This window comes from Calonectris borealis, chromosome 24 (genome assembly GCF_964195595.1).
Source record: "Calonectris borealis chromosome 24, bCalBor7.hap1.2, whole genome shotgun sequence".
NCBI classification, from domain to species: Eukaryota; Metazoa; Chordata; class Aves; order Procellariiformes; family Procellariidae; genus Calonectris; species Calonectris borealis.
This window is the reverse complement of record NC_134335.1, coordinates 67,041-94,304: the sequence shown is the minus strand read 5'-3', so window position 1 is coordinate 94,304 and position 27,264 is coordinate 67,041. Positions and strand designations below refer to the sequence as shown.

The 27,264-nt window shown below is 51.7% G+C and overlaps 1 protein-coding gene across 11 annotated transcripts; it reads left to right on the top strand.

Annotated features, from left to right (window-relative positions):
* Window positions 1-17: 17 nt before the first annotated feature.
* Window positions 18-26,437, top strand: C2CD2L (C2CD2 like). Of its 11 annotated transcripts, none has more exons than XM_075172739.1 (15): window positions 18-105; window positions 3,946-4,063; window positions 8,750-8,845; window positions 9,338-9,457; window positions 11,328-11,438; window positions 12,359-12,472; window positions 13,069-13,186; window positions 13,352-13,475; window positions 14,026-14,090; window positions 14,686-14,813; window positions 15,110-15,281; window positions 16,054-16,155; window positions 16,774-16,907; window positions 17,427-17,709; window positions 18,465-24,291. In XM_075172739.1, the coding sequence occupies exons 3-15, from the start codon at window positions 8,843-8,845 to the stop codon at window positions 18,683-18,685; spliced, it is 1,695 nt and encodes a 564-aa protein (XP_075028840.1). In that variant the 5' UTR covers window positions 18-105; window positions 3,946-4,063; window positions 8,750-8,842; the 3' UTR covers window positions 18,686-24,291. The 11 variants fall into 11 exon arrangements, 9 of the variants coding, with proteins under 9 accessions (XP_075028840.1, XP_075028837.1, XP_075028843.1 ...); XM_075172736.1 differs by having other exon boundaries at window positions 3,946-4,093; XR_012677127.1 differs by lacking the exons at window positions 18-105; window positions 3,946-4,063 and adding an exon at window positions 374-764 and having other exon boundaries at window positions 18,465-21,707; window positions 21,873-24,291.
* Window positions 26,438-27,264: the final 827 nt, after the last annotated feature.

Here is a 27,264-nt window from a genome sequence, read left to right as displayed (position 1 = left end):
TCTTCCAGACCGCCAGAAGAGAAGGCTCGCGGCGGCAGCGACGAGGTTGCCTGGACGGGCGGACGGCCCGCACGGACGGGACGGGAAGGCGCGGAGAACGGGGCGGTAAGCTGCGCGCCGGGGATCGGGCCGCGGGATAGGGCCCCCGCCCCCTTCGGGCCGCCCCGCCAAGCCGCGGGGGGGCGCCCGCTCCGCGGCGCCCCGGCGCCGGAAGAAAGGCGGCTAGCGGGCGGGGGAGGTCGCCGCCGCGCGCGGGCGCGGGCCGGGGCGGCGGCTGTGCGCACGCGGGCCCGGGGCGCCGTTGGGGCCAGGCTGCGGCGGCGCGCGGTGGGGGCCGGGCCGGGCCCACGTGCGCCGCGGGGCTGGAAGGAGGGCGGTGGCGCGGCCTCCCCTCCTCTCCCCTCCTTTCCCCTCCCTCGGCGGGAGGTGGCAGCGGCTGGGCGGGGGCCGCAGCGCCGGGGCCGGGCAGCAGCCCGCCCGCCATGCCTGCCGGCCCGCCGTGAGTCGCTGCGCGCGGTGCCATGGGGCCGGATCCGGCCTGGGCCGCGCTGGTGCTGCTCTTCGCCGCCTCGCTGCTCACCGTAGCGGCCTGGCTACTTCAGTACTGGCGGTCCGCGGCCCGGCGGGCGCCGCGGCGGCGCGGGGCGGCGGAGGAGGCCGGGGCCCGGGCGCTGATAGCCGCTCTGCTCGCCCTCCGGTCCCTGCGGGAGCAGTGGCAGCGGGCCTGGGTGCGAGCCCTCAACAGCCAGGCGCGCCGGCACGGGGTACGGCGGGGCCCGGGCGGGCGGGGGCGGGCGCCGCGGCGGCGAGGTGAGGTGCGGTGGGGGGAGCTGTCGGCGGGGGCGGAGGGGGGAGCCGCGGCTTCTGGGCGGGCGAGGGGGGGCCGCCCGCCCTTTGTTCTCGGGCTCCGGGGAAGCCTTCCTCGCCGGGCCCTGTCAGGGGCTGCAAGGTCTCGGCCGAAGGGGGCCGGCAGACGACCGGGGAGCCAGCGCCGCAGTTCGAGCAGCTGTGGGCCGGCCTGGTGGGACGGGAGCGTAATCGAACGGGAGCATGCCGCGTTGTAAAAGCACGGAAAGGTAGGGGTTGGCTAGCGCGCTTTGTTTAACGCGGTTTGGGGCCTGAGCCTGAGTCAGGTCTGATGGAACCGGCTGATGTAGCCACTTTGAGGTTTCCACAGCAACCTCTTCCGAATTTTCTGGTGGTTATTCCTTTTAATCTCCCAGCATTACTGTTGTATTGGTCTGTAGTTTTGAAGTTCACGAAGGAGAACGTGCCTTGCTGATTCCGTGCGGAAATAATTGCGAAGTAGCTTGTGTTGCCTGCAAGGCAGGGGCTTTTGCCCACAAAAGCTATGGTCCAAAGCCTGTCGTAGTCTCCTTTTTTTCTGTCATGTGAACAGGAAGGGGGAGCCTTTCTGTTAAGTTGCGTGTGAGAATCAAGAGCTAAAAAAGGTTAGCTTGAAGCTAATGTGTTTGAAGAAAAGGAAATTAAAGTCTTGAAGAACTTTTGTTCGAGTTTCCCAACACGACTGGAAAAGTCTCTCCCCTTTTGACAAAGTGAGTTGAATTCTGGACGAGAGGCAGGACAGAAAAGCAGATCTCTTGGTGCAGCATGACCACGTGAAAAAATCAGGTGAAAGTGGGGAGGAATGAGAAATTATTTCTCCCGCTGCCCCCAACTGTTGTTAGTGGTATCGATGTAATAGGCTTTGTAAAGTCTAACCCCATAGGTAATGTCATGACTTTGACTCCTTTGGGAATGTTTGCACAGCAGTTTTTCCAGCATGCCTTCTGTAGCTCTTCATTTTTCTGTATTTTCATTTGCCTCAGTGTAATCCCCTGATAATAACTTGTTGGGATGAGATGAAGAAATTGGATCTTTGAGGAAGGTGACTTAGGAAGAAATGCTTGTTTTTGTTACGTGTCACCTGTGTGGTACCTGTCTTTTTTTCGGGGAAGTCATTTTCAGTTACGAGGCATGTAAGTTGCACCCGTGTGATACAGCCATTTGAATAAAGGCTGCAGAACCTGAATGAGTGTCCTCTGCAGTTTGACCGAAGGGGGCCTTAACTTTATCAGCAAATATGGGGCAGTTCAGTTTTGGCCTTTTGTTTTCCTGCTTAAAGTAGATAGTGTTGTCTGGCATCTTGAGAGCAGAAGGGTTAATAAGGCTTGTTAAGCAGTTATACTTGAAAGTAACTGCACAAGACGGAACAAATCTTAATTGTGCGGTGTTCTTGAAGGTCTGTAGTCCTTAATTGTAGCAGAGCAGAACCCTTTTTGAAGGGATTTAATCGAATGATCTCCTTCAAAGTGCAGAGCGAGGGCTGTGATTATTTTTCAGATGATGGTTGCCTCCCGGCATTAGGAAGTGCAAAATGACCAGAATGGGATATTTGCGCGTAATGAGCCACCTTTGCGTTCTTTTTCCAGCCTCGGACTGGGAATGTTTTTGTTTTACTGGTGTCAAGCATTGTAGGGCAGAGAAAACCTAAAATTATTGTCCACTGCTCCTTTTGAAAGGATGTACAAAGTCACCCAAGACCAGGTAACATGGATTTAGAGCACAGGCCTGTTACAGGTTTTGTAAAGAAAACCATAGCCGGTACTATCTGGTCCTGGTACCCTGTATGTTGGCTGTGTGGGAACGGTGAGTTTTCTGAGAGACTGTGTTGTCTGTCACTTCTATGAGGCGAGGTCACAGTTGGGCGTTACTACTTGGAAGAGCAGCGTGTCTCAAGGCAAGTTTTGTTCTCGTAAGAAATGTGTAGAATCAGCCTCTTCGAGAATTGTGCAGATATGAATGTGGATGGGCTGTCTGCGTAGGATTACCTGGCTGATGTTTTTACCTGCTAAATTATATCTTCTGCCTGTTACAGATGGATCAGGGAATTGACTTGTCCTGAATGTTACCTTTCTTAACGCTTGTCTTATGTATGTCGTGTCTCCTATTTTGAGGTGTGTCAGAGACCCCGCTCATGAAGCTGAGTGTTGCTTATTGCCACTGTTTTGGACAGATTTGGTTCACTGGACCTGTCTCACTGATGCTTCCCAGCTAGTTTTTTTTGTTTTCCTTTTGAAGAAATTTTTTTTCCTTTGTTCCATTGTGTTCAGTCCTTTGCTTTCCCACCTGAAGTTCTCTCTGCTCCGTGCGTGGCGTGACTTCTCACCGCCTCCTTTGCCTTGTTAGATTGACTCAGCAAATGTTAGATTGACTTGGAAAGGTTGGCATAGTTTCTCCTTTGTTGCTACTTGCGATAAGTGAAATTGTCCCTTTTAACAGAAGTGCAGCGGCACCCGGTCTCTCTTTCCTGCCTTAGATCTAGCTGGCTAGTGTTAGAAAATGGGGATGGGTGTTTGTACCCCCGTCCAGGCTCTGATGGTGTCAAAGGATGGAGCATTCAAAGTTCTTCATTGGTTTTGGGATGAGCTTATCCTCTGATGGGTTTTCAAGAGATCGAGTGCTCTGTTCTCAAGAGGTTTGTGGAAAAATGGGTCTTTGCACAAAGGTGCGGTTGATTTGCCAGACGCAGGTATACCGATCAAGTTAACCATCAAACTGTAAGCTGTGCCTGCATTTGTGAATTCGGCCGTTCCTTCTCTGGTGATTCTTTGTCTTTTAATTTTCTTTAACGTCATCAATTGCTTGTGCTTAGTTGTCGATGACTGAGAAAATGGTAAGGTCCCCGTTCCAAAATAGGATAAGAAGTTTTCATGGGGGGGGCGGGGGAAATCGACTGGCCCTGTTGTTGTGTTCACGTCCCATTTCTTGTACTGGTTGCTTGGAATGAGTTCAGAAACCTTCGTTGTACTCTGAGAGTTAGAAAACAGTCCCCAAGGGCAGGAGGAGTCCAGAGTGCGGGCCTGACTCCTCTGAGAGGAGGTAGGACGGATAACGAGTAGTAGCCTAATGAGTACTAACCGGGCTATGTTCTTGATTTTACAGGATGAGGTACAAGAAGAGTGAGAGGGTGGTGCTGTATAAGGTGGCTGCGGGACTACCTGCTGCAGGCTGTTGGAACTGAATCTTTTGTCTGGAACTAAATGAGACTAGATTACGTACTGTAAGATTATGCTCTTGATAGTTACGCTGGGTAAGATGTGAGAAACTTGATCTGTTGTTCAACATGTCAGCTGCTAAAGTTCTTCCTCCTGCCTGCCTCCATTCCTTCCTCCCTCCTCCTCCCTGCCTTCCCATGGTCATGCAAATAGCCAGGTGTAGTGTTGAACCCGAGATCCACATCCTGAAAAAGCGGTCCTTTTTGCTGTGGAAAACTCCTGCTTGTCAGGATACGCTTGGCCGATTTATTGTACGGAAGCTGAAACTCTGCAGATCCTGCTGGTGTTGAACCCTCAAAGCCAGCTCTTTCTTTTGTGACTGAAAGTAAGTTCGTTCTGATACGATGCGTATTGTATTGAGGGGACCCACTGCCGTGAGTGATGTTTAGCGGCCCCCCTGCGCTTGGCTGAGTACAGTGGCTTGCATAGGGCAAGCCACGGCAACTGCTTCTTCTCTTTTCAAGACCTGATGGGAAAGTTGAGGGCTGTTCTATGGGATGGAGCACGCACAGGCAGAGGCCTCCCCTCTTTGGAGAGAGGACTCTGCAAGGGACTGAACAGAGGTGAGAACATTTGTGAAGTGCCTCCCCCCGCAGGAACGCACCCCCTCCTTCTATGCCCTTCTTGTCCGAATGCTGTGGTCATGGTGGTCGTGTCAGCAGTCGCCCATGTCTGATACGCTGCGCTCTTCCGTCACACGATGAATCCCTCGGATTCTCACAAAATGGCCTGAATTTCTAAGTTCCAGAATTTAGAACTCCTGTAAGGTGAAGATCAGCTGATGGCTGAAATGGCACGGAGGCCCCTGGAGGGCCACGCTTCAGTTTCTGCTGCAGTTGCTCCTTGCCTGGAGCACGTCTACTCAGAAAGCGGCATGGCGACAGTGAGTTGCTGGGTCTAAAAGCTGTTCTCTGAAGTGGTTATCCTGGGGGTTATCCTGGTGGGGCTGTGTTTTATGTCGGATTCTGAATAAGATCGGGAGTTACCTGGAGCTGCTTAGATCTGTTTAACTGGGAAAAATACTCCATCTTGAACTCTTTTCTTTTCCCGCTCCTTGGGCATCCCATTCCTGCCAATGTCCTGCTTTTGAGCCACAGAATTCCAGTGCTCAGCCCCCCGGTCCTTGTAAAATGGGATAAAGTGACTAATCATGTCTAACTGGGAAGGAGATAACAATGATCTTTTTGCTAGTGTTTCCTCCTTGAGCCTTGGAATTAAGACGTGGAAATTCCTTTGAACACACAGAAGAAATGGCACAGACTTCAATCGGGGATGGAGGTAGAAGACTTACTGTGGTCCCTGAATCCACGTAACGTTCGCAAAGCCACAGAGATATGTAATTGTTGTTCAAGATAACTATTTCTGTAATGATTTCAGTCGCATCTAAACTTTGCGGTCCATACAGAAAGTTACTGCATTGCAATGTTTGGCCTAGACTCGCAACTAGCCTTTATAATGCAGTTGTTTTTGAGGTATCTCTTTGTCAGGTGACAAAACAACTGAAAATTAGCGTTTTGTCTTTTAGCTAGCGCTTCGGTACTGAGTTTTTGCGAGATGCATTCTGCCGAGGAACTCTTCACTGACTCACACGAGAACTTGCACGTTGCGGCCCGTAGCGTCAGGAGATTGTACTGGCAGAAGAAGTAGTAAGACCGTTTTAGTCTTGGTTGTTGCAACTTTGCTAACCTATGGCAAGGCTAAGTAACTTGTCATTGCATGCCCTGAGGAATTATGTTTTCAAGTGATCTAGGGGGCTGCCAAATGAGAAAAGAGTAGGGACTTAGTAATATGAAAGCGCTAACTGTAATTGAAAAATTTTTTTAAGACAATATTCCTCTGGTCTTTTAAAAGTTCAGAGTGATTAGATGAAGTCAGCCTCAGGTTGACTACGGTCATGTAGTCCATGCGCACCTTCCGAAGACCACAGAACAGGAGACTTGTTCTGGGTTGGGCGTGTGTTAGGTTTTACCGTTTTCTTTTTGTAATGAACTTGCGTAAAGGATAGTCCTGCTGTCTGCTGAGATCTTGAAGGAGAAGCTACGTCTCCTTTTTTGTGGTGCATTGTAGTTTTCAGGTAAACCTTGGTTTAGAACCGATGGCAATTCTGTCATTGAAAATGCGTTAGCCTTGTCATAAAAAGCATCTCCCCGGGTCCCTGTCTCCTATGAAATTATTCTTGCATCCAGTCGAGGGAAGGGACGTAAAGCCCAATAGCACTCGTCACAATTGACAGTGGCTCCTTCCCCGCTCCCAGTCTGACTCCAGCCCTGCTCTCCTTTTAAGTCCCAAGGGGAGTCAGGGATAGATTTGTGCTTAGAACCGAGTGATCTCACTTTCTCCCAGGTAGACTTATTCTTAGCTCCTTTTGCTGTCACATTTTTTTTTTCATTTTATCTGTATCGACTGACAAAAAGTCGTAAGGAAATGCAGCTCTGCCGAGCTGTGTTTAATAGGGGAATTATTGTGGAGGAGCAGATGGTTGTGAGTATTTCAGGCTCTCAGCCTGGACACAGAACAGTGGAGGGTCTCGGCCCGCAGATTTATAAGCCCGCTTCCACAGGCTTGTTGGTACAGCTGGGGAAGAACCGTAGATTCCTGTCTTGATTGCCTGTTCAAGAGCTATCTTTACCATCCTCTGGGTGTGCTGTCTCATTTTCCCTGAGCGTAGTACCCAGAAAGGGAAACCAAAATGCCGAAACTGGGGTAGAAGTCTCATGGTTTGCCATAAAAGGATAATAGAGGGAGGCTAGCGTTCCAGAGTCCTAGTCCTGGAGGAATGCTGCTCGGTTGCTTCCCTCTTGTTTCCTTCTGTGCTTTTGTTGTTTCTGCATGGCTTCTTTCAGAATTTTAAAAGAATACCTCCTAATCTCGTTCAGGTCTAGATTCGCCCACATTTCCTCGTGTTTCCCAATCACGGTGAACGTGAGAACATAACACACGTGGTAGGAGCTTTATAGGAGCTGACCACCGTTCGTGGTCAGAGCACGCCAGCATCTGAATTTGGGTGGGTTCCGCTAGGAGCGTGATCTGAGGGAGCCGGCAGTGGGCAGATGAGGGTCGGTCCGCCTCCTGGCCATGTCTCATTCTCATCCCCGGTACTCGAGAGAGTGGCTTCAGTCACAAGATGTCACCTTTTTCCGTAGATCTTTAAATGTTAGCAGCTGGTATTTCTTATTTCCTGTTTGGATTTCAAGTTACTTTCCTTAAAACGGGGCAAGGACTTGAAAGGAATTGAGTTGTCTCTCAAGTGCGTGTTACCCTCCTTGTTTTGTTTTTCCTCTGTGTTTTCTCCCTGCCTTGGGGTACGTATAGATTCATGCTATCTTGTGCATGCGGTTCATTCCAAGTGGGCCGAGTAATGAGATCTTTTGAAGTTGGCCAGTGCCTCCCAATTTGAAGAGACTGTGACGTATTGGGAAGAACAGGGCAACAGCTTGCCACTGATGGTGATATACTTGAGTCATTGGGCAGAGGTTCTGGTCATGGAGAGAAAGGACTGATATGATATTCTGGACTGACCCGGGTGGATGAATATATGGCTCTGGTGGAGGAGGCTTGCGAGCAGAAGAAACAGCAGGCATTACTAGTGTGAAGCAGCAGGGAGTGATCTGACATTGTTTCTCCATTGAGTCTTTCAGTTTTGAAGTTTGGTCACTGGGAGAGCTGCCTCGTGTCTGCATTGAGAGGAGGGCATGCATCCGGACTAGTTTTTGATGGGCAAGCGGCTGGCTCTTCAGGTTGTAGTATGTGTGCTGGTCAGATTAGTGTCCAAGAGCCCCTTCCACCCCCCTTCTGCCTGTCACCTGGGTTGGTCTGTTGCACGCAGGTGGCGGTGCACAGTCTTGTTCGCTTGAGAAAGAGAGTGTGGTTTCCCACACCTTTATGCTCCCCCTCGGTCACCCTGGCCTTAAAACACGAGCAGCTCGGCAAACAGTCACGTCCTTGTGGTCAGATAGCCTGCTCGCTCTCTCTTTTTCGCCCTTGTGAGCAGAGGGAATCTTTGAGGGATAGATTTCGTGCAGGGATGCTCTCAATTCTTTATCTTGGTCTTGTATTTCTTGAGAAGGGCTCTCTGGAGAGAACCGTTCCTGTTACACAGTGAAATCCTCAAACGAAGAAGAGGGATGCTTCCGCAGTGGAGATTGTAATCTAATAAACCAGGAGAGGGTGGAAAAAGGGACTAAGTTGAGCATGAGAGCTGATGGACCATATGCTGAGGGTGGATTTTGTTGTTGTTGTTGAGTGGGGGTTTTTTGTTTGGTTTTTTTGGTGTGTGGGTTGGTTGGTTTTTTGGTGTGTGGTGTTTTTTTTTTTTTTTACTTGGGGCAGGATTAGCACAGGGGGGAGAGAGAGGGAAGAAACAGCAAAGCTTCTGCAATGAAGAAGGATTAACACACTTGACTTATCGTTGACTCCTATCCAGAACAATTTTCCATTCTCATTTGAGTTTGCCTGTCTGAAATTAACGTAGTGTTTGTGAGTCTAAGCCTTGACTGGAGACCTTGTTTCCTTTCTCTGTTCGGACAAGGCAAGGTGGGTAGAATTGCACTGTGCGACAGTTCCGCGTGCTGGTCGGATTCATGGAAATGGACCGGAGTGTCTCTGGGGCCCCGTGTCAGAATCGTTCGTCCTCTTTGAAACTATCTGGGATACCTTGACCACTGGGAACTAACAGAGTTCTCTTTTCATAGAGTTCAGTGCAGATCACGTTTGAGGAGGGTCCTCAATTACCACCAGCCGCAAATATAAGTCGCGTGACGTGCAAGGGACAGTCGGACCACAGCATGGTAAGGCTTTGCTGTTCTGAATCGTACGGTGTGGGGTTTCTCCGTCGACTGACGGTGTGTTCTATGGAGATTGCCGAGGCCTGCGCGATGGGGGTGGTGGAACCGGGGAAGTTTCGGGTGAGGTCTGTTGTTGAGTTCGGAGGCCTGTCGACGGGCTTGTGAGATTGCGGCTCTGGAGCTGCGCATCGGTGAGCTCTGGGAGAGTCCCGGGGGAAGATGTGTTGGCGGAGCTGGGGCATATAGATGCTGAGCCCAAATATCGGGGTCCTACAGTGGAGAGGAGAAGAAAGCTCCTGTCACCGATACATCTTTACTGCCTCGTGTACAGGGTCTGAAATGGCAGGTTCGCAGTGCGGAACTGGGTCTGGGAGTGAGCCTGATGTTGCTTTCCTGTCACGATGGGTCAACCTTGCCTATCACTTTTAGACATTTTGCCATCACGCAGCTGCCTCTTGCTCAGGATATCAGCTCGTCTCCTTCCTTTTCTCTTAGGTGCTACACTGCCATCTGTCAGCTGAAGCTGTGAAATTCCCTGTCTCTGTTACTCAGCAGTCCCCAGTTGCTGTTTTTGTGGACACCTATCATGTCACTTTGGCTGTGCTGCAGGCTCAGGTAACAATTGTCAGAAGTTAGCCATTGAACTTGTTCCTTCACCCGGCCCCACGCTGGTCGAGGAAGGAGGACCCAATTTAGTGCAAATAAAGGCCTCATCGTGCCGGAAGAAGCAGCGTGCTGTCACTATCATTTGGAGGGGTGGCAAATATTCCCAATCTGCATGCTGAGTCCCATGTTCTGAGTCTTGTTCTGCAGATCTGGGCTATGTAACGTAGCTGTAACAAAATACAGAGAGAATTGAGGCATGGCAGTGTTCTATACTGTGTTTTTAAGCGGGCATTTAGGAAGCAAAAGGTCCACAGAGTTCAATTCCTCTCCTGGTGTGATGGGTAGGGAAGGATGCGTCCTGGCCATATGTACAATTATGGTGTTGTCCTGGTTGTGAAAAAGAAACCCACGGTGAGGAGTGGTTTGCTTGTCAGTGCTCCCCTTAATACATTCACAAGAGAGCGATATGCATTTTTTTCAGTGTATTGAATATTGGAGATGCTTTTTCCAGAACAGAAGTTCTGTGAAATTGCCATGGGTGGTAACTCCAGTCACTTTTTGGCTGGATTTGCTTCTCTGGAATGTGACTTTGTTCCCATCGTGAAGAAGGGCTTGACACTGGAGACGGTATCTTGCTTGGAGACTGCACGCTTGTTTGTGCTATAGGGAAACATGGTGAAATTAGAAGTAACTCTGTGGTAGCAGAAGCCAGTCCCGTTCTATGCAGGTATTGCAGCTGGAAGGTTGTGCTAGAACCCCATTGCTCTCAGAAGCTTTATTAAAATTTTCAACCTACATTTATCATCCTGGTTTGGTTCTGTGTCTCTGTTCTGCGGTTGTTTAAATAGCTCCTCTCTCTCCTCGGCGTTTAGTGTGCTTGGGGCCAGTCTAGTTGTGGGCGGCAACTGCAGTCGCTTTTCATCTTTGTGTAGTCACTGGGAGCCAGGTGGCCTTTGTCACGTCTCATCAAATTGCTCTTCTACTCGCTGGCATTTTCTAGGTCTCCTTGTCTGCGCCTGTTTAAGTTTTAGGTTGATCGTTCTTGTGGAGAATTGCGTGTAGTATTCTAATTGAGATCTTGCTGCTGCATTGTGAAATGCTGGTAAAGTTTCCATATGACTGTTGGTCGGAGTACTTCAAGTACTCTATTCCTAAATGTGCTTTGCCTCTTTTATGCACCTCTTGTTGGTTACTTACCTGGCTACCGTGTCCCAGATCTGTCGCTTTCAACTGACGACCTCCTGTGTTCATGGTAAATAAATGTCAGCCTGTCAATTACTGTAGAACTGTGTTAAATTTCATTCCCCTGTTTTTACTAGAAATATTGGGTCAGGAATTCTTCCTGTGTGGTTCTGTTTCTGTTTGTTAATGATACCTTTCAGGTGTATGAGTGTGCAACTTTTCAGCTGAACTACGGGATGGTGTACAGTCCGGTTTGTTGTTGCAGACTGTTGGTGACCTGGATGACTTTTCAATCTGAGGATGATCTAGAGACGCATTGCTAACTTACAAATGGCCGTGCTTACTTTTGGCAATGGTTAATTGATGTAGCTCAGTAAATATCCCGTGTCACTGCCCAACTCGCTCTTCTGGATTGTCCTGCAGGCTTTTTCTTCAGCCAAAGAAATAACCTATCGTTTTTCCCTCTGATGGCGCCTGGGCATCCAAAGGCAGTGAGGAAGCCAGATCTTGCTACGGAGCGATGAGGCTTCTGCAGCTGCTTCTTCCTGTTAGACCCAGGATCACTTGTATTCTTATGTTCTGTCTCTTATTGTTGCACTGGTGTGAGGGCCTTTCGGCTGCTGAATTTGAAGAGGGGTAAAAAACACCTAATGGAAACATAAACTGTTCCTGACTATGGGTATTTGTTCTGGGCCAGGTGGAGATCCACTTGGAGGAGATACAGAACGAAGGTCTCCTGGTGTCGTGGACGTTCAAGGACAGACCAGACTTGAACCTTTCGGTTCTTCCGAGACTTCAGCTTCGCGAGGTGAGCGGCAAACAGTGGCTGGACTGGACTTGAGCAGAGGAAGGGCGGTAGGGGCAGAAACAGTGCCGAGCTAAGAGGAAGGCTGTTGCGGAGGGGAGAGGTTGGCAACTCGCTGTCGTGGCCCTTTAGGACGAGGGAGGGGATGCTCTCGCCTTGGAATCGATACTAGCTCAGCTCTGTCAAAACAGTACATCTTCAAGAGGACCGAAGCAGAACTGATGTCTGTTGTCCCGAGTTTGGTGTAACAGCTGAATGGGAATCTGCGTAGCAAAAAAGGCTTTCTGTCCATGTAGGTCTTCCTGCTGTTGTCGGATATAGAGCTGCGAAATGAGCTGAATTGGTTCAGGTTTTTTTTGGGGGGGTGGTGTGGTGGTGGTGTGTGTGTGTTTGTTGTTGTTGTTGGCTATTTGTTTTGTTTGGGTTTTTTTTTGAGAGGTTAGCGTGCGGAACCCATGGGTATTAGAGGTTTAACAAGCTGAATGCAGGCATACTTGAGCTTCTGTGATCCAAATAGGTTGGTTGATTTGTTTGTTTTATCGACACCCTTGTTGCTTTATCCTGAGTAGATGTAGGAATTTGACTGTTCTTCTGAAAGTGCGGTAGTACCATCTCATGAGGTGGTGAGGATGTGGCAAACTGTAAAAGCTGTGTTGTCAAAATTTGCAATGGGTAGAATACAGATGTAGAAGCTTAGTTTGTCTTATTTAGACAACTTACTTTTGCCTGCAGCTGTTACACGGAAGCTTTAAGCACTGGGGAGAGCAAGTACAGGATATGGGAAGAGTACCTGGGAGGTTATTACTGGGAGAAAGACTGTGTAGCGTCTTAGAGGCTCGAGAGACAGTTGGAGCTGTATAAGGAGAAAATGTGTCCGCCTCATTATGACTTTCCTGCATTTCCTCTTGATTTGCGGAGAGAAGAATGAAGGGAGAGCAGATCTGTCCACCATAAAGGATCTGATCGAGGATACCATTGTCAGCACGCAGCCAGCCGTGATGGTGAATCTGAAGGCCTGCACCGCTGGAGCCGGTGCGGTAAGGCACTCTCCTCGTGTTGTGTTATTCTTGTACGTCAAACACTGTGCCCCGGGGAGCTTCTGGGAGCTGAGGCTCAGGCAGGAATCCTAGGGTTGAGACTCCCTTCTGGGCGACAGCCGCATCTGGGCCTTTGCTGTCATAGGAGTTGGGGTACTGTGGCACAGGGAGTAGCTCTTTGAAGGGCAGCTCTGTTTGTACCTTGTTTCCTGAACGCTGAGTGCTGGTTGTGTTGAGGTGGAGCCGGACTGCCTGACACGCATCTCTGTTTTGGCAATCTCTCTGTTGCTCTTCACACCAAGGCTCTGTCCAGGCGTGGAACCTGGTTTGTCATCTTCAGTTGTCTGTCTGGCAAGCTTGTTCTTGTCTGTCTCTTTTCCTGTCTGCCTTAAATTTCCCATCTGAAATAACATGGGGGCCCACCAGAGGTCGATAGCTTGGGGAACCTGCAGCATCTCTTGATGGATCTGTGGGTATTCCCCTATATTGGTGTGAGGAGCTACTTAGTAGATGCAAAGATGAACGTCCTGCGTCTTGCTGCTGTCTGCTGACGAGTGAATGATAAAGGCATCGGTCTTGCTCTCGTCGTTCCTCAGGTACCCAGCAATAAGTTGACTCAAGAGTCCCCGTCCAGAGTAGCAGCAGCCCCTCTGGGTTCTAAGCTGTTGCTCCGCAATCTTCGAGTGCTGAACTTGGGCTGCCAAGGAAAGGGAGGTAAGCGTGAAAACATTGCTGATCTGCAGGGGCAAGTGCGCAGGGGGTGAGATTGGAGCGAGTGGATGTTTTGGGTGGGTTTGAATGGAAAAGAGGGGCGTGTGTCCGCCGAGCCGATGCCTCGTGTTGACGAGCACACGTGTGCGATCTGTCCCTCCGTTGCAGGAGTTGGGGAGATACGCTGCATGGCAGAGCTAGACAGCCCCCCACAGCAGAAGCGGACGAGGCCGGTGACAGCTGGCAGTGCTGGTGCTGCAGCAGAGATGGAGTGGAATGAGGAGCTCTTTCTGTAAGTGTCTGCCCTCCTTCCAGCTGGCATGGTGGAGACAGACCAGCATGGTCTCTGGGTGTCATTACCGTGCCGCAGTAATGGATGCGGGCAGCGCAGAGGTGAAGTCTGCACCGCAGGGCAGCATGTGTTTGTGCTGCCCGCGTGCCGGGCTACAGATTCCGGCGATTGGCCCCAGCTTACATACGTATTTCTCACTCCCCTGGATGCTCTGCTTTTTAACTGGATGGGCAGAAGTGCCGATTGCGGGAGGCATGTGGGAGCGGCAGGTGCAGAAGGCCTGGAGCGTAAATCTCAGCCTTCCAGACAGGTCGCCCTCTCAACTTCCCCTGGCAGCCTACACAGCCCTGCAGGGCACATGAACAGGAGTTCTCTTCTGTGTAGTTTGCTGCCCCTTGTCGTGTCCTCCAAAGTAGCGCACGCGTTCTGGAACTTTGGAAAAGGTGACGAGGCGCGTGAGATTTGAGGGAGATACGGAATGGGGTAGTTTGCTCCGTGGCCATTTTGCAAAGGTTGCCTAATACCAGCCCGTCTTTTTCTGTTTCAACAGGGAGCTGGGACCTAGAAGTAAAGAGCTGAAGCTCCAGGTGCTGGGGAACCGTGACGGAGGGGGAAGTGAGTATGGGCAGCCGTAAGATGGATTGTAAGGTGGAGAGACAAAAATGCCTAAGGGACTTCCTGTGCGTTGAGCCTGTGGTAGTTCTGTGTCGGTGCGATGTGTGATGAACTCTGCAAAGGATTTTTCATATCCAACTTCATGTGAGCCTCTGACTGCGTGAAGTAACTCTGGAGTCTGTTCTTAGTGAAACGCTCTTACTCTGACCTTTGTACTACCCGGGAGGTTCCCGTGGCCCCCCCCGTCTCTACTCTGAAGCGGGGAAAGGGATGCGGGGATTTGCCCCTCTATATTGGAAGAATGTTGCAGAAGGCTCTTAACTCTGTTCATTTGTACTCGGTCAGGGACTAACCACAGGACCTATTTTTGATGGAGGCTGCACAGTGGCCACCTCTTTAAGGGAGTCGATTTCTGGATTGGTAAAGAGGAGTGGAGAAGCTCTGCCTGCCCCGCCTTGAACCTGGGAGCTACCGGAGTGGTGGGGATCTGCTTCGTTGGCCCACGGGTCTGCTTCCCAAAAGCAGGGGTTGCCTGGGAGACATCTGAGGTGCTGAGGTCATGTGGTGTGTTTTGTTTTCCTGTTCCTTCTCACAGATGTGCTGCTGGCACATGCCACACTTCTGCTTGATTCTTTGGGCAAACAACCAGCTGGGAGACAGGTCTGCTCTCTGGCCCCAGGAGCTGGGCGGTCACTGGCGGCTGAAGCTACCATTATATTGGAGGTGAGCTCATGACTCCATAAGCTCGGCACAAATGCGTGCTCTGGAAGCATTCACGATGTGAGCCTCTAGCTGGAGACAAGTATGATTAGGCCTGGGCTCGTCGCAGGGGACTGGCAGAGCCTTAGGCCGAGGAGGGGTGTCGCCTGGCCCTCGGTCTCTGGGCCTCCCTCCATTCAACCGACATTGTAGCGGGGATGGCTCCTCGGTGCCCAGAGCAGTAGCTTTTGTCACCCATATGCCTGCCTTTCCTTCTGGGAGGAGGCGAGCATCTCTGACCTGTGCTTTACTTTTTGTAGCTGCTATTCCAGGAGTCTCCTGCATCTTTGAATGCTCAGCACACCACATCTCTGCGAACCAGCATCACCCCCACTAAGAAGGTGGAGATGGACCGGACCATCATGCCTGACGGCACCATTGTGACTACTGTCACCACGATTCAGTCCCGGCCCAAGGCAGACTGCAAACTGGGTGAGGCTGCCCCACAACAGGCATCTTGTACAGGTGGCCGCTATGGGGGCGCAGACTCGGCCGTGATATTCCCGAGGCCGCTCACGCAGGCAGTAGCAAAACTGTTTAGCCATTGTATGTCGTGGTTGTTGCAGACTTGCGCCTTGCGCGGTGCTTTTGGCTTCTGGGCCGGAACGCGGGCATTGTCGCCATTCCCTTAGCATCTTGTCGCTGGCTGGAGGCTCACGGGTAGCCTTGGGGGATGGAATTGATGCAGCCCTGTGTTTGGGGGGAGGTGAGAGAGGGACGAGCCTCTCTGACACCCTTTGGTGGCGGGAGGTCCCGGCTACAACGTGTATGCTGCCGCATAACCTCTGCGTGATGTTGGGCTAAGCGTTTTGCCACTCTTCCTCTATTTTATTTACTTCTAAAGAAGTTACGCTGTACTTGATGAATGCGGAACTGAAAGCATGTTGACCTCGCTTACTAGTGGTTGTTGCTGCTTGCAGTCTGACATCCTGATGAATGTGGTGCTGGATATTCCATGACGTGGGGCTGGGAAACAACATGAATGGGGTCTCGTGATGGGGCTGCTTCACGTGTCTTTTTCTGATAGGCTTCTTACTTCTTCATTGCCGCAAAGCCTCACGGAGCCAGCTTCTGCAGGCTCTCTGCACGCGCTTGAGGCTTTTTCGGGGTGCGTGCAGGGGGCCACGGTACAGTAGTGAAGTTGCCTAAGCTTCATCTCCACTTATTGGTGTCTCTGTGTCTCTGCCTCTCCTTCACTGTGAAGATTCACCATCAAGATCGCCTTCCAAGGTGGAAGTGACAGAAAAGAAGACAACAGTGCTTTTGGAGAGCGGCTGCCCTCGCGGCCCCTTGCCCAGCAATAGCCGTAAGTGCTTGGAAATCCAAGGCTCTTACCGGAGCGACTGTGTTCCTTAGCCTTTCTTGGAGAGTGGTGGTCTGAATGTGGGTCACTGAACTTGTCTGCGTTTGCTGCAGAAGAGATCGTCCGAGTGCCCAAGTGAAGGCGAGGGTGGAGGCGTGGTGGCGGGTGGGATCAGGTAAAAGAAATTCCACTTTGGCTATCCAGTGCGTGACTCTAAGTGTTTCCTTGCTTGACGAGAATGTTCCAGGCTATCCGGACCCAAAGAGTTTTGCTCACCCTTTACTTGGAGCTCTGGTTGTCCCCAGGATGGAGCACTGTGGCCTTTTTGACGGTTTGTGGCCAAGGCTGCCCAAACTCTTGGAAGTCTTTGGAAGTCTTTGTTGAGCGGGAAGAGTATTTTAATGATGTGCCTGGTGGGAAATCAAACTTTTCAGGTGCCTAAAAGAGCCAAGCTCTATATGGAGCTTCCTTCCTTTGGTTTATTTGGGCAAGTCCATATAAATTCTGTTCTCTACCTTCCTGCACATGCAGTTGCCTATTACAAGCATCGCGGTCAGCAAGCGACCTCTTGCCAGTGCTGAAGGTTGCTACTTCAAGTGTTGGTATCTTTCTTGTGCTCAGGGGATAGCCATATGTCCAACGGCTTGGATCCAGTGGCCGAGACGGCGATCAGGCAGCTAACTGAGACGAATAACAAGCCCGCCAAGAAGACCCCAACAAAACGTAGCACGCTGATCATCTCGGGAGTTTCCAAGGTCTCTGGTAGTTAGGGGGCTCCATTTTGAATCTGGGAGGTTGTTTCTAGGGATGCGTGCGTGAAACCACCCTGTCCCATAGGAACCAGTGTGGGAAGGTTCCAGCACAGACGACTTGCTCGGCAGAACCCTTTTGCTGCTTCCTTGCAGCTTGTCGCTGCTTCCTAGTGAGTGTCAGAGGTACATTCACCAGACTGCAGGGCAGCTGCCGGTGGGAGTTCACAAAGGGCAGCCGCAGAAAAGGAGGCTGCTGCCTTAGTCGGTTGGGAATCTTGTGGAGAATCTAAGACAATCTCCTTGGACTTGCCCACGGGAGTGAGGGAGGTGCTGCAGAATGCTTTGAAATTGGCCATGTTCCAGCATGTTTCAGCAAAAGAGTGACGATTGCGCATCGGTGCTGTCTCGCACTGACGATCGGAACTGGAGCATCCATACATAGGTGCGGACGGAAGAAGGGAGGTGAATGCCATCCTTTTTAGGCTGTCTTCCTGTCTGTCTGACCTTCTAACCCCCCTCCAGGTACCTATCGCTCAAGATGAAATGGCACTTTCTCTGGGTTACGCCGCATCCCTGGAGGCCGCGGCGTACAGGGATCCTGCGGCAGAGGGCACAGCTGACCGGATGCACGATTCTACCGAATCGTCACAGCTGCTAGAAGCGTCACCGTCGGGACAAAGGGCCAGTCAGGAGCTGGATGAGACGACGCGATCGGACATCTCTGAGAGACCATCGGTGGAAGATGTTGAGTCTGAAACTGGCTCCACGGGAGCCCTTGAGACCAGGAGCTTGAAAGATCACAAAGGTAAGGGTGAACTGTTAGACAGTAGCTAACATTAGCCTGTTGTACCTGAGGACAAAGTGATGTCCGAGTTCCCCGCCCTGAGCGCAGGGGCTGCAGCCAGCTTTTGGCATGGCAAAGAGCAGCTTCTGCTGGAGCGTGGAAGAGCCTGCCTCTCTCCCACGCTTCCTGCTGGAGCAGTTCCAAACTCCTCTATTTGCAGCTGTCCAATTCCTGTGGCCTTTTTGGTTTCTGTGCTCTCTTAGATGGGAACCCTGCACAGCTTGTGTGTTCCCGAAAACCTATTTTCAATCCCTGGCCTCCCTTCCGTCTGCAGATCGGGCGCGTGTCCATAAATAATGATTCCTCCTCTGAATTCGCCCGCCTGTGGCACGGAAACGGAGGCTGCCCAACAATATGGATTGTACAGGCCTCGATGCCCTCCCTCTTTCTCTGTTAGGAGAGTCTTAGCTTTCTATTACAATTCTGCACACTTCCACTGAAGGGAGGACATTGTTGCCTAAAAGGAAGTTTACACAGAGGGGACATGTGACAGTGTGATTAGCGAAGCGGTTGTTGGTATTCCAGTCTGTCCTGAACGTAGACTTTGCCTTGCGGTTGGGAGCTGGGATTTGCCAACCTGCCGTACGCTTCCGCCTCTCGGGACAGAGGAGGTCTTTGCCGCTCATCCGAGAGTGGCTGGGTGTGTTACTGCCCCCGAGACTCGCCAGGGCAGGATACTATCGTGGTTTCCATCTCCTTCCTTTCTGTCTCTGCAGTTAGCTTTCTTCGGAGTGGTACCAAGCTCATCTTCCGGAGAAGGAGCAAGCAGAAAGAAGCGGGCTTGAGCCAGTCACACGATGACTTGTCCAATGTCACCGCCAACTCCACCGCCAGGAAGAAAGCCGGCAGCTTCTCCCACCGCCTCATCAAGCGCTTTTCCTTCAAGTCTAAATCTAAACCCAAAGCTAGCGACAGCACAACAGCAGGTGAGAACTGAAGGAGGGAGAAGCCCGTCGGAAAGATTGCGCAGAGATCCTTTTCTAGTCTCTTGTCTTCCCACTCCGCGGTATCTGTGACCTGCAGTCCAGTTCCTTCCAACCTTGGCTGAGGGAAGACACCCCAGTGCTTTACGCCATTTGGGGAGCGGAGGTGGCGAACCCGGGGCTTAGGCTGCTCCTCTGCCTTGGCTTAGCCTTCTCCGACTGTCGTATCCTACCGTGCTCTCCCAGAAAATCCAGGTGGCATGCTAATCCCTGCGGGGGTCCACGGAGCTGCAGAAGCGACTCTGCCTGCATAGCTGTCTGGCGTCGCCAGGTGCATCCTGGAAAGGGGCGGGTGGGCCTCTCAAGTGGCAACCCTCAGTGTTAAGGATCGAGAAATTACCGGGTTAGCTACATTGCCAAGAAGTGTGGGATGTAGCCTTGCTTGGCTCTTCTAGCGAGAGAGAATAATGCGGTTGCTGGCCGTCTAAGTGCTCTCATTGCTTCTGCTTGGTGCAGAGGCCGTAACCTGACTGTGGTGTGGTGCGGGGTGATGCGTTCCTGGGCCGTGAGCTGTCACGAGAACAAGCTGCGGTTCTCCACCTGGCTCTGCCGTCGGAACAATCTGGTTCGGACAGTCCTGAGGGATGCCTGCTTTCTGTGCTATGCTGATGAAGGAAGGAGTCTCTAAGAAGAAGGAAGTTTTAACCACTGGGCGAGTTTTTGTAGGAGCCCAGGCCCCCTGCAAGAGCATCTGGTCGGTGCTGTCAGTGCTGCCACCCTGTGATGCAGCCCTCCTTCTGCATCCGTGTTCTTGAACAGGGAAGGGGCCGTGGTGCACGCGCGCACCAGCTGTTGTACGAGTGGAACTCTCTCCCTCGGGGGCGGTCGGGGGCGTTGCCGGCAGGGTGCCAGGCCGTCTTCCAGACCTGCGGAGCCCCTGGCCTCTCGCGGCTCTCGTGCAGAGGACTGGCACCATGCTGGGGATGGACAGCGAGGAATGTGGCAATGCTAGCGAAAGGGCAGTCTGACGTGGAGCCTGAAACCACGTGGTGGAAAGAGGCAAGAGTTTACATTTTTTCACTGATGAAAGGGTTTCCTGTAGTAGAAGGAGCCTTTCTTGATTGCATCTGGTATTTCCTTTCTTCTAGCAAACCCGATCCACCGTGTTCAAAGAGTGGGCATTTCTGCAGTGGGTATTTATGGAGGGAGAGGCGTGCAGGGGAAGATCGACTCCTTGCGTGGGAGGAGACTGCCCTTCTAGATGAGTGGTGTTCCAGAGGCCCCATTCGGATAGCGTAACGATGCTCTTTGGAGAAACGCTTGTGCCCTGTCACCGCGCCTGGTTTGAACGGAAGCTCCTGCTTGCCTGTGGGTTGTAGAGTTAAGGAGATGGGGCAAAGGGGAGGAAAAACCTCACTGAAGAGAGATTGCCTAGGCCTGACTGGATAAGCTAGCTCTGCTCTCCTGTTACAGTACCTCCCGAGGTGGGGGCTGTCATCCCGCCTTATGCAGGATGCAACCAACTAAAAAAGCAGTTGTTCTCTTGACAGTGCATATAAAACAACACATCGTTTTCTTCAGAAGGACAAATCCTGGCTTACTGATATGGCCGTCGCGTGCCGTTTCTGAAGACTGGAATGTGTTCGGTATGCTGCTGCGAAAGGATTTACAGGCGGGAATTTCAGGGTGTCTCTTGAAAGTGTCTGGAGGTAGGGAAGGCCAGAGTCGCCTGGGGCTTGGATTGAAAGTGCTGGTGTGTGCCAGCAGGAGGGGACTCTTTCCTGTTTTTCCTGCCAATTTCCCACAAGGTTGGGCATGTGTGAGAAATCGGACTGGTCCAGCTGGCTGACCAGGAACCTATTCTCCATCTGTTTCTTTTGGTCTGGGAATCTTTCTGTCATCCCCAAGCTCTTTCATGTCTTTTATCCTTTGTTTCTTTCCTTGTCCACACGGTACTGTGGCTTTGTTTGCAGCTCCATGTGCTAGAGACATCAGAGCGCTTGCTGTTTCTCGCTGAAAATCGTTTTCCTCGATGCGAGTGACTGGTTCCTGCTGCAGCTCTGGTGGAAGTTGGCAATCTGCAGCTCACCTCCAACCATCTGGCCGCCAGTTTGATGTAGCCTTCCTTCGCCGGGTTGGTGCAGTGTCACACACAGCGCTGTGCTTTGCAGGCACACCTTTGTTCGCAGAGCCTCAGGGTTTGGTTCGAGTTTGGCATTCTGTCTTGCACCCTCCCCGCTACTCTGCCTCTGTCGCTAACAGTACTTGACGCTCCATTTTCGGTTTTTGTTTATTCTTTTTTAACACCATGTCAAGGTTGCTTTGAATGAAGAGTGCTGGCTAAGCCCAGACAGCACCGCTTCTCTAGCGGGATGGCTGCGAAACCTCGCATTATAAGCGCTGGTTTGAACGGAAGGGAACTTTTCAGATGCTCTTCAGCCAGCAGCTCTTCAGTTACGGGTTTATCATGGGACCTTCCGCAAGTCTGATTTAATCGTCCTGTATTCTTTTCTTTAAACCGCAAGAGCAGCTCGAGCTGTCTTGGTGCGGAGCAGCTGGAGGCGAATGCCCGAGGCTCCCAACGGCGCTTCCAAAGGGTGAATCTGGGACTCATGTACACAAGGAGGGCCACGAGGCCTAGTGAGTGTTGTCCTTGTCGCTGTAGACCAGAGGTGGAAGAGGTGAGTGAGGTTCATGTCGGACAAACACGTACCTGGATTTTGACCGGAATATTTTGGTCTCGCTCGGAGGAAGGAGGCAGCAGGAAAGCTAGGAGTAAAACCGAAACTTAAGTTCCTCGCTGGCTTCGGGGACCGAGGATACCTTTCTAGCCATGTTAAATGGGCAATTCCTGCCATACATCCATGGACTTTCCTGAATTTGTTCCCGGTTTGTTGGCGCCAGGCTATGCCTGCTGATGAATTGCAGCGGAGGTACTGGTTTTGATACTGGGCTTTGACCTGGCAGAAGACTCATCTGGGAATTTCCTGCACTGCGGTCCGTGGAATGAATGGCACACGGGACGCACAATGGTTGGTGTGTATCTTCCCTTGAATTTTTGGCAGTGCTCTTTATCATGGGCAGTAAATTGCTGTGAAGGTTTGTATCTGCTTAGATAGCTTGCAAAGGAAAGGTATATTGTCAAGTGCTGACAGAGCACATCCCCTAACAGTAATTCCTGCACTCGCTTGTGTTTCCTAGCGGAGATGTACTTTCTGCCATTTTGTTGCTTCTCAAAGTTGTACAGCATAGGACTGGTATTGTAACCTTTTGTCATCTTCTTAATGTTATCGGTAAGTGCAGAATGTTTTTCAGGGTGTTTGGGTAAACTGCCGTTTGAGGTACGGAGGAGTAAGGGGGGAATGGCTCAGCTGTGTGCACTGGGAGTTTTTTAGTTCTGATATGCTCCTGATGAACGTGTTGATCCTTTCTCTTCGTATCCGTACATGGCTTCCTTTCTCCCATGCACAGTTGTTTTCATCCCCCAAGTAGTAAGCGGCTGGTATTGTTAGTCCCGGCTGTGTGAGCACAGGTGACTCTCCCGGCTTCCTGAAGCTGAGAGTGGTAACGAATCCACCTCGTGGGGGAGGTGCAATTATTGGCGTGAAAAACAATTCTTCTATCATAATATTCTTGGAAGGAAAGGGAAGGTCACGTAGGTCTTTCGCCTCCAGAAAATGTAAAGGCAGAGTCCCAGGGAGTTTCCCCCCATAGAACTGCTACTTAAAGAAATCTCTTTTATATTTAATCCCTGCTTGTGGTTCTGGCTTTAGGACAGAAGAAATGCTATTTGAAATCTGCTTTTCCCTGTTTAACTTCTTCCGGATACCCATGCCCTCACCTCGGTGCCGTTGCGGGGTCTGTGGCATTTCGTAATGCCCAGGAGCACGGAACAACCCCAGCGAGCGGCGTGGGCCGCCATCTAACTTTTTAGACTCGAATGATCTGCAGTTGCCAGGTTGCTGTCTCAGGGTAGGCTCAATATTTGCACCTTGTGAAATCGGTCCTCGACCGAATATGTGGGGGAAGAGGAGCGGCAGAACGGCGGGCTTGAACGCACGGAGTCGTTTCTGAAGGAGCTCAATCTGCTTATGAGGGCGTGCGTTCCAAATGCTGCGTTTCACTGCCAGCTACGCAAGTAGAAATGGTGATTGGTAAATTAAGCCAAAGTATACATTTTGGTGTTTTGTGGTTTTTCGGGTGTGTCTTTTTTTTTTTCCTTCTATTTTGGCTGAACAGAGTTACTAGAACTTACCTATGCTGCGTATTTTTACTTCTCTGAAGAAAACGGATTTCTCTAGCTGTCGGTATGCTTGTAAGTATATTTCTGTTTGGATACATCCTCCCACCATGTTTTGGTAAGGCTTGTTAAGAGACTTCCCATCGAAAAAGCCTTCTGCATTGGCCCTTGAGGGGTATCCTCTCGAGGTGAGAGAAAACAGGCACGGGAAGAAACGGGGGGAACCGCAAAACCTCAGTGATTTGAGGCTGCTGTAGGCTTTAGCATGATGGATGTCTGACTGAGGCCTGATACTTGGAGAGGGCGCTCGAAGGCCGCATATTCGAGGGCAGAGGGATCACGCCCGTCCACGCGTGTTTGCACGCACTTGTAATTGGAGCACGCTCTGCAAATGCCCGTACCGGTCACGCTGCCAAGTGACTGAGGACGACAGGCCCGATCAGTGGGTCAGGAGAGCAGCCTCACCAGCTTCTGTGGCATCCACAAAATACTTGTTACACAGACCTCCGCAGGGGCAGACTTGAGCAAGCAAGTCCAACTCCTGCCCCTGCAAGCGCCCTCACGCAACTTAGGTAGTTGAGGGTGGGTTTTTAGGCAGATTGGCTGAAGTGGGAGAGAACGAGGGGGGACTACTTCGGTAGAGAGCTAGTCAGAAAACAGTTCAGCGGAGGGGAGCGTAATGAAAACTTCTTCAAACCGATATAAGAGGGCCATGGGCATGTACTGTTTCTAGACTGGAACCGGGCGCGTGGCGAAGCGTACGCTTACAGATGTTTTCATTCTGTTTTTTTGTCTAGCGATGCCGCTTCCTTCCTGCAATGGCTTGTCTCTCTTCATTGTTTGCTAAACCTACAGAGAAGTAATTTCTGGGTAGCTAGTGAGATGCTTGAATGTTGGGTGGCTGGCGTTGGTGTGTTTTGGGTCTTTTGCATTGTTCTCCCCTCCCTCCTTCGCTCCCCCTAGGTTACAGTGAGTGTCATGGTAGGGTAACAATCCCAGTGGTGGTCAAACTTCTGGAAAAGGCCTTTGTGTACTTGCGATATCACAGCTCCTTCTACTGGCATGACTGCTCCACACTACCTTTCCTTGCTCGTACAGGTACTGGACCAAATACCCACGCTGAATTTGAATTAGCACCCCTCCTTGTGCGTGCTCTTTTGTACTTTGATGCCTTCTCTCTGGGTGGATTATTTTAACCCCAGGTTGTTTAGAGGAAAAAAAAAATAGGAACTGTGTAGCTATTTAAGAGATGAGAATAAAATGACTTAATTCAGACTAAATGAATGAAGTTCTTGCACCTTTGTAAATGTTGAAGAATTCCATTGCTGTGTAACGGCTGAACCTGTTAACTTATTAAACCACATGGAAATCAAAACCTGACCTTGAGTCTGACTTCATACCTGCTGGAGTGCGGTGAGTTGGGCTTTGGCTTTCTAGAAGTTCAGGGAGGTAGTTGATTTGTAGCCCTCTTCTCTGAACAGCCCTTTTTGCCAAATGCAGGTACATGGGTTTACAGTCTGTAAGACCACGGCAAGGACTGTAGCCTTTGTGGTGCTTCTAGGAGGCGAGGGATTCCCGAGACTGTGACGTCAGCCCCAGAAGGTGTGAGCAGTGCCAAAATCTTCAGCAGACCCCGGACATGCGGCAGTACCCTGGGAGGGCTGGTTACAGCTTCTTGGGGTGCCCTAGCGGAGTGGGGAGAGCCCTGCCCTCTCCCTCATTAGCACCCGCTGTGGCATTTTTTTTCTCCCTTAGCCTGCCCTGCTTTCCCTTGTTTCTTGTCCTCGCTTTGTTGCGGGGCGTACAGTTCCAGCTGCAAGGTCGAGGTAGGCCAGAGAGGCGGTGGCTGCGCATTTCTGCTCCAGGAAGGGCTCATCCTGCGGGGAAAGAGGTGGTGTTGGGCCAACACCCTGGCCTTGCTGCCTGGGGGGGAGGAGGGGGGGCTTGTCTCCCACACACGGTTCCTGTAGCGTGAGCCATAGTCAGCACGTTCTGAGCGGCAGAGGGGCCGTAAGGGGCTGGGAGACAGACATATGGGGCTGTGTCTAAGAGAGGGAACCGGGTAAAGGAAAAACCCTGGCCTGCTGCTGAGGGGGGCACGGGTAAGGGGGGGCCGGGGCAGAGGACACGGGCGTCACCACGGGGTCAGGACTTGAAGAACGCTGCCTCTTGGAGCCGTTGGCTGGCGGAGCAAGCCAGGAGTGGTAGTCTTCCGGCACCGGGCTTCCGGGTGGCGATGTTAGTTTTTGGGGCTTGCGGCGACGTGTAGTCTTTCTTACAGCCGCCTTCCCTGCGGGAGGTGTAGTTTCCTGCCATTGCTCCGTAGTTTTTTTGCGGTGTTCGTGGGCCGGCCGTTCAGCGAAACGCGGTACAGCCGCACGCACCGACAGCGCGCCCGCCGTCGTGCCGCGCCGCTCACGGCTGCCACCTCGTGAGCAAAACGCGGCACTGCATAGCGGCGCCTGCGCGTGTTCGGCTGAGCCGCCGCTTTCGCTGCTGCCACCCAGTGTCCGACAGTCGGTACTGCAGGTCTGGTGACCAAGATGTGGTACTGCGCCTGGGCGAGCCCTTGATCACTGCTGCCATTTGACGAAAACCCGGTATTGCAGCATACGTATGGCCCGCGCGCAATAGCGCTGCTGCCTCCCGTTGACTGATATAAGGTACTGCAGCTCGGCGTTTGCGCATGCGCACGTCCCGGGAGCAGCCTCCGGCCCCTCCCACGCGCCGCCGCTGGCCCGCGCATGCGCGGTGCCCGGGAGCAGCATGGCGGCGCGGTTCATTTCGTCGGCGGTAGGTGGGGGCCGGGTCCACCGGTGTGGCGAGCCAGACCCTTCGGCGGTCGCAGGCTCGGGGGTGTCTCCCGCCCGCCTGGGGGTAGTGCATCGGCGGCGCTCGGCACTGTGGTGCGCAGGAGCTCTTGGGAGCGGGCTAGGGCCTTGCCTGTACCCCATTCGGTTGTGAGAGTCCCGTTGCTGCCCCGGGTGCCCCGGAGAAGAGCGGAGGCCCGTGGGGCGGTTCCAGCCTGGGGTGAACAAAGATAACTGTCGATAACAATTGCTCGTTCTTTTCGTTGCCTGGGGCGGCCCTGACGACCAAATTACCTGTTCCTCCTCTCGTGGTCGTGTTAACTGCATCTGGCTTAGGTTGGCTTGTGTCGTCCTTGGCTTGCCTTGTTATTTTAGCAGGGTGTGTGAAAAGTGAAAGGTCTAATAGTCGCTGTCTCTTTAGACTAGCTGCCGTGGCTGAAGTTGAAGAGAATGGAAAAAGGCGAACCAGCTGAAGAGTGAAGCAACATGGATCCAACTGGAAGATGCCTCCATGTGCATCATAGAGAAATCCTCTGTAGAGGGATCTGGACAGGCTGGATCGATGGGCCGAGGTCAATTGTATGAGATTCAACAAGGCCAAGTGCCAGGTCCTGCACTTCGGCCACAACAACCCCACGCAACGCTAGAGGCTTGGGGAAGAGTGGCTGGAAAGCTGCCCAGAGGAAAAGGACCTGGGGGTGCTGGTTGACAGCGGCTGAACATGAGCCGGCAGTGTGCCCAGGTAGCCAAGAAGGCCAATGGCATCCTGGCCTGTATCAGAAATAGTGTGGCCAGCAGGAGCAGGGAGGTGATCGTGCCCCTGTACTGGGCACTGGTGAGGCCGCACCTCGAATCCTGTGTTCAGTTTTGGGCCCCTCGCTACAAGAAGGACATTGAGGTGCTGGAGCGTGTCCAGAAAAGGGTAATGAAGCTGGTGAAGGATGTGGAGCACAAGTCTTGTGAGGAGCGGCTGAGGGAACTGCGGGTGTTTAGCCTGGAGAAGAGGAGGCTGAGGGGAGACCTTACTGCACTCTACAACTACCTGGAAGGAGGTTGTAGTGAGTTGGGTGTTGGTCTCTTCTCCCAAGTAACAAGTGATAGGACGAGAGGAAATGGCCTCAGGTTGCGCCAGGGGAGGTTTAGGTTGGACATTAGGAAAAATTTCTTTACTGAAAGAGTGGTCAAGCATTGGAACAGGCTGCCCAGGGAAGTGGTGGAGTCACCAACCCTGGAAGTATTTAAAAGACATGTAGATGAGGTGATTAGGGACATGGTGTAGTGGGCATGGTGGTGTTGGGTTGACGGTTGGACTTGATCTTAGAAGTCTTTTCCAACCTTAATGATTCTGTGATTTGAGTGAGGAACGATCCCAATTAATAGTCCTCAGCAGACTACATCGCTAACGTGTAATGCAGGGTCTGTACATGTATCCAAAGGTACAGTATGTCCATGTGTTGTGTGTGTGTGAGTGAGAGAAATGCTATGTATCTATGAACCCTCACATTTAAAAAGCTGTAAGATATTAGCTGTGCTCTCTCAGATG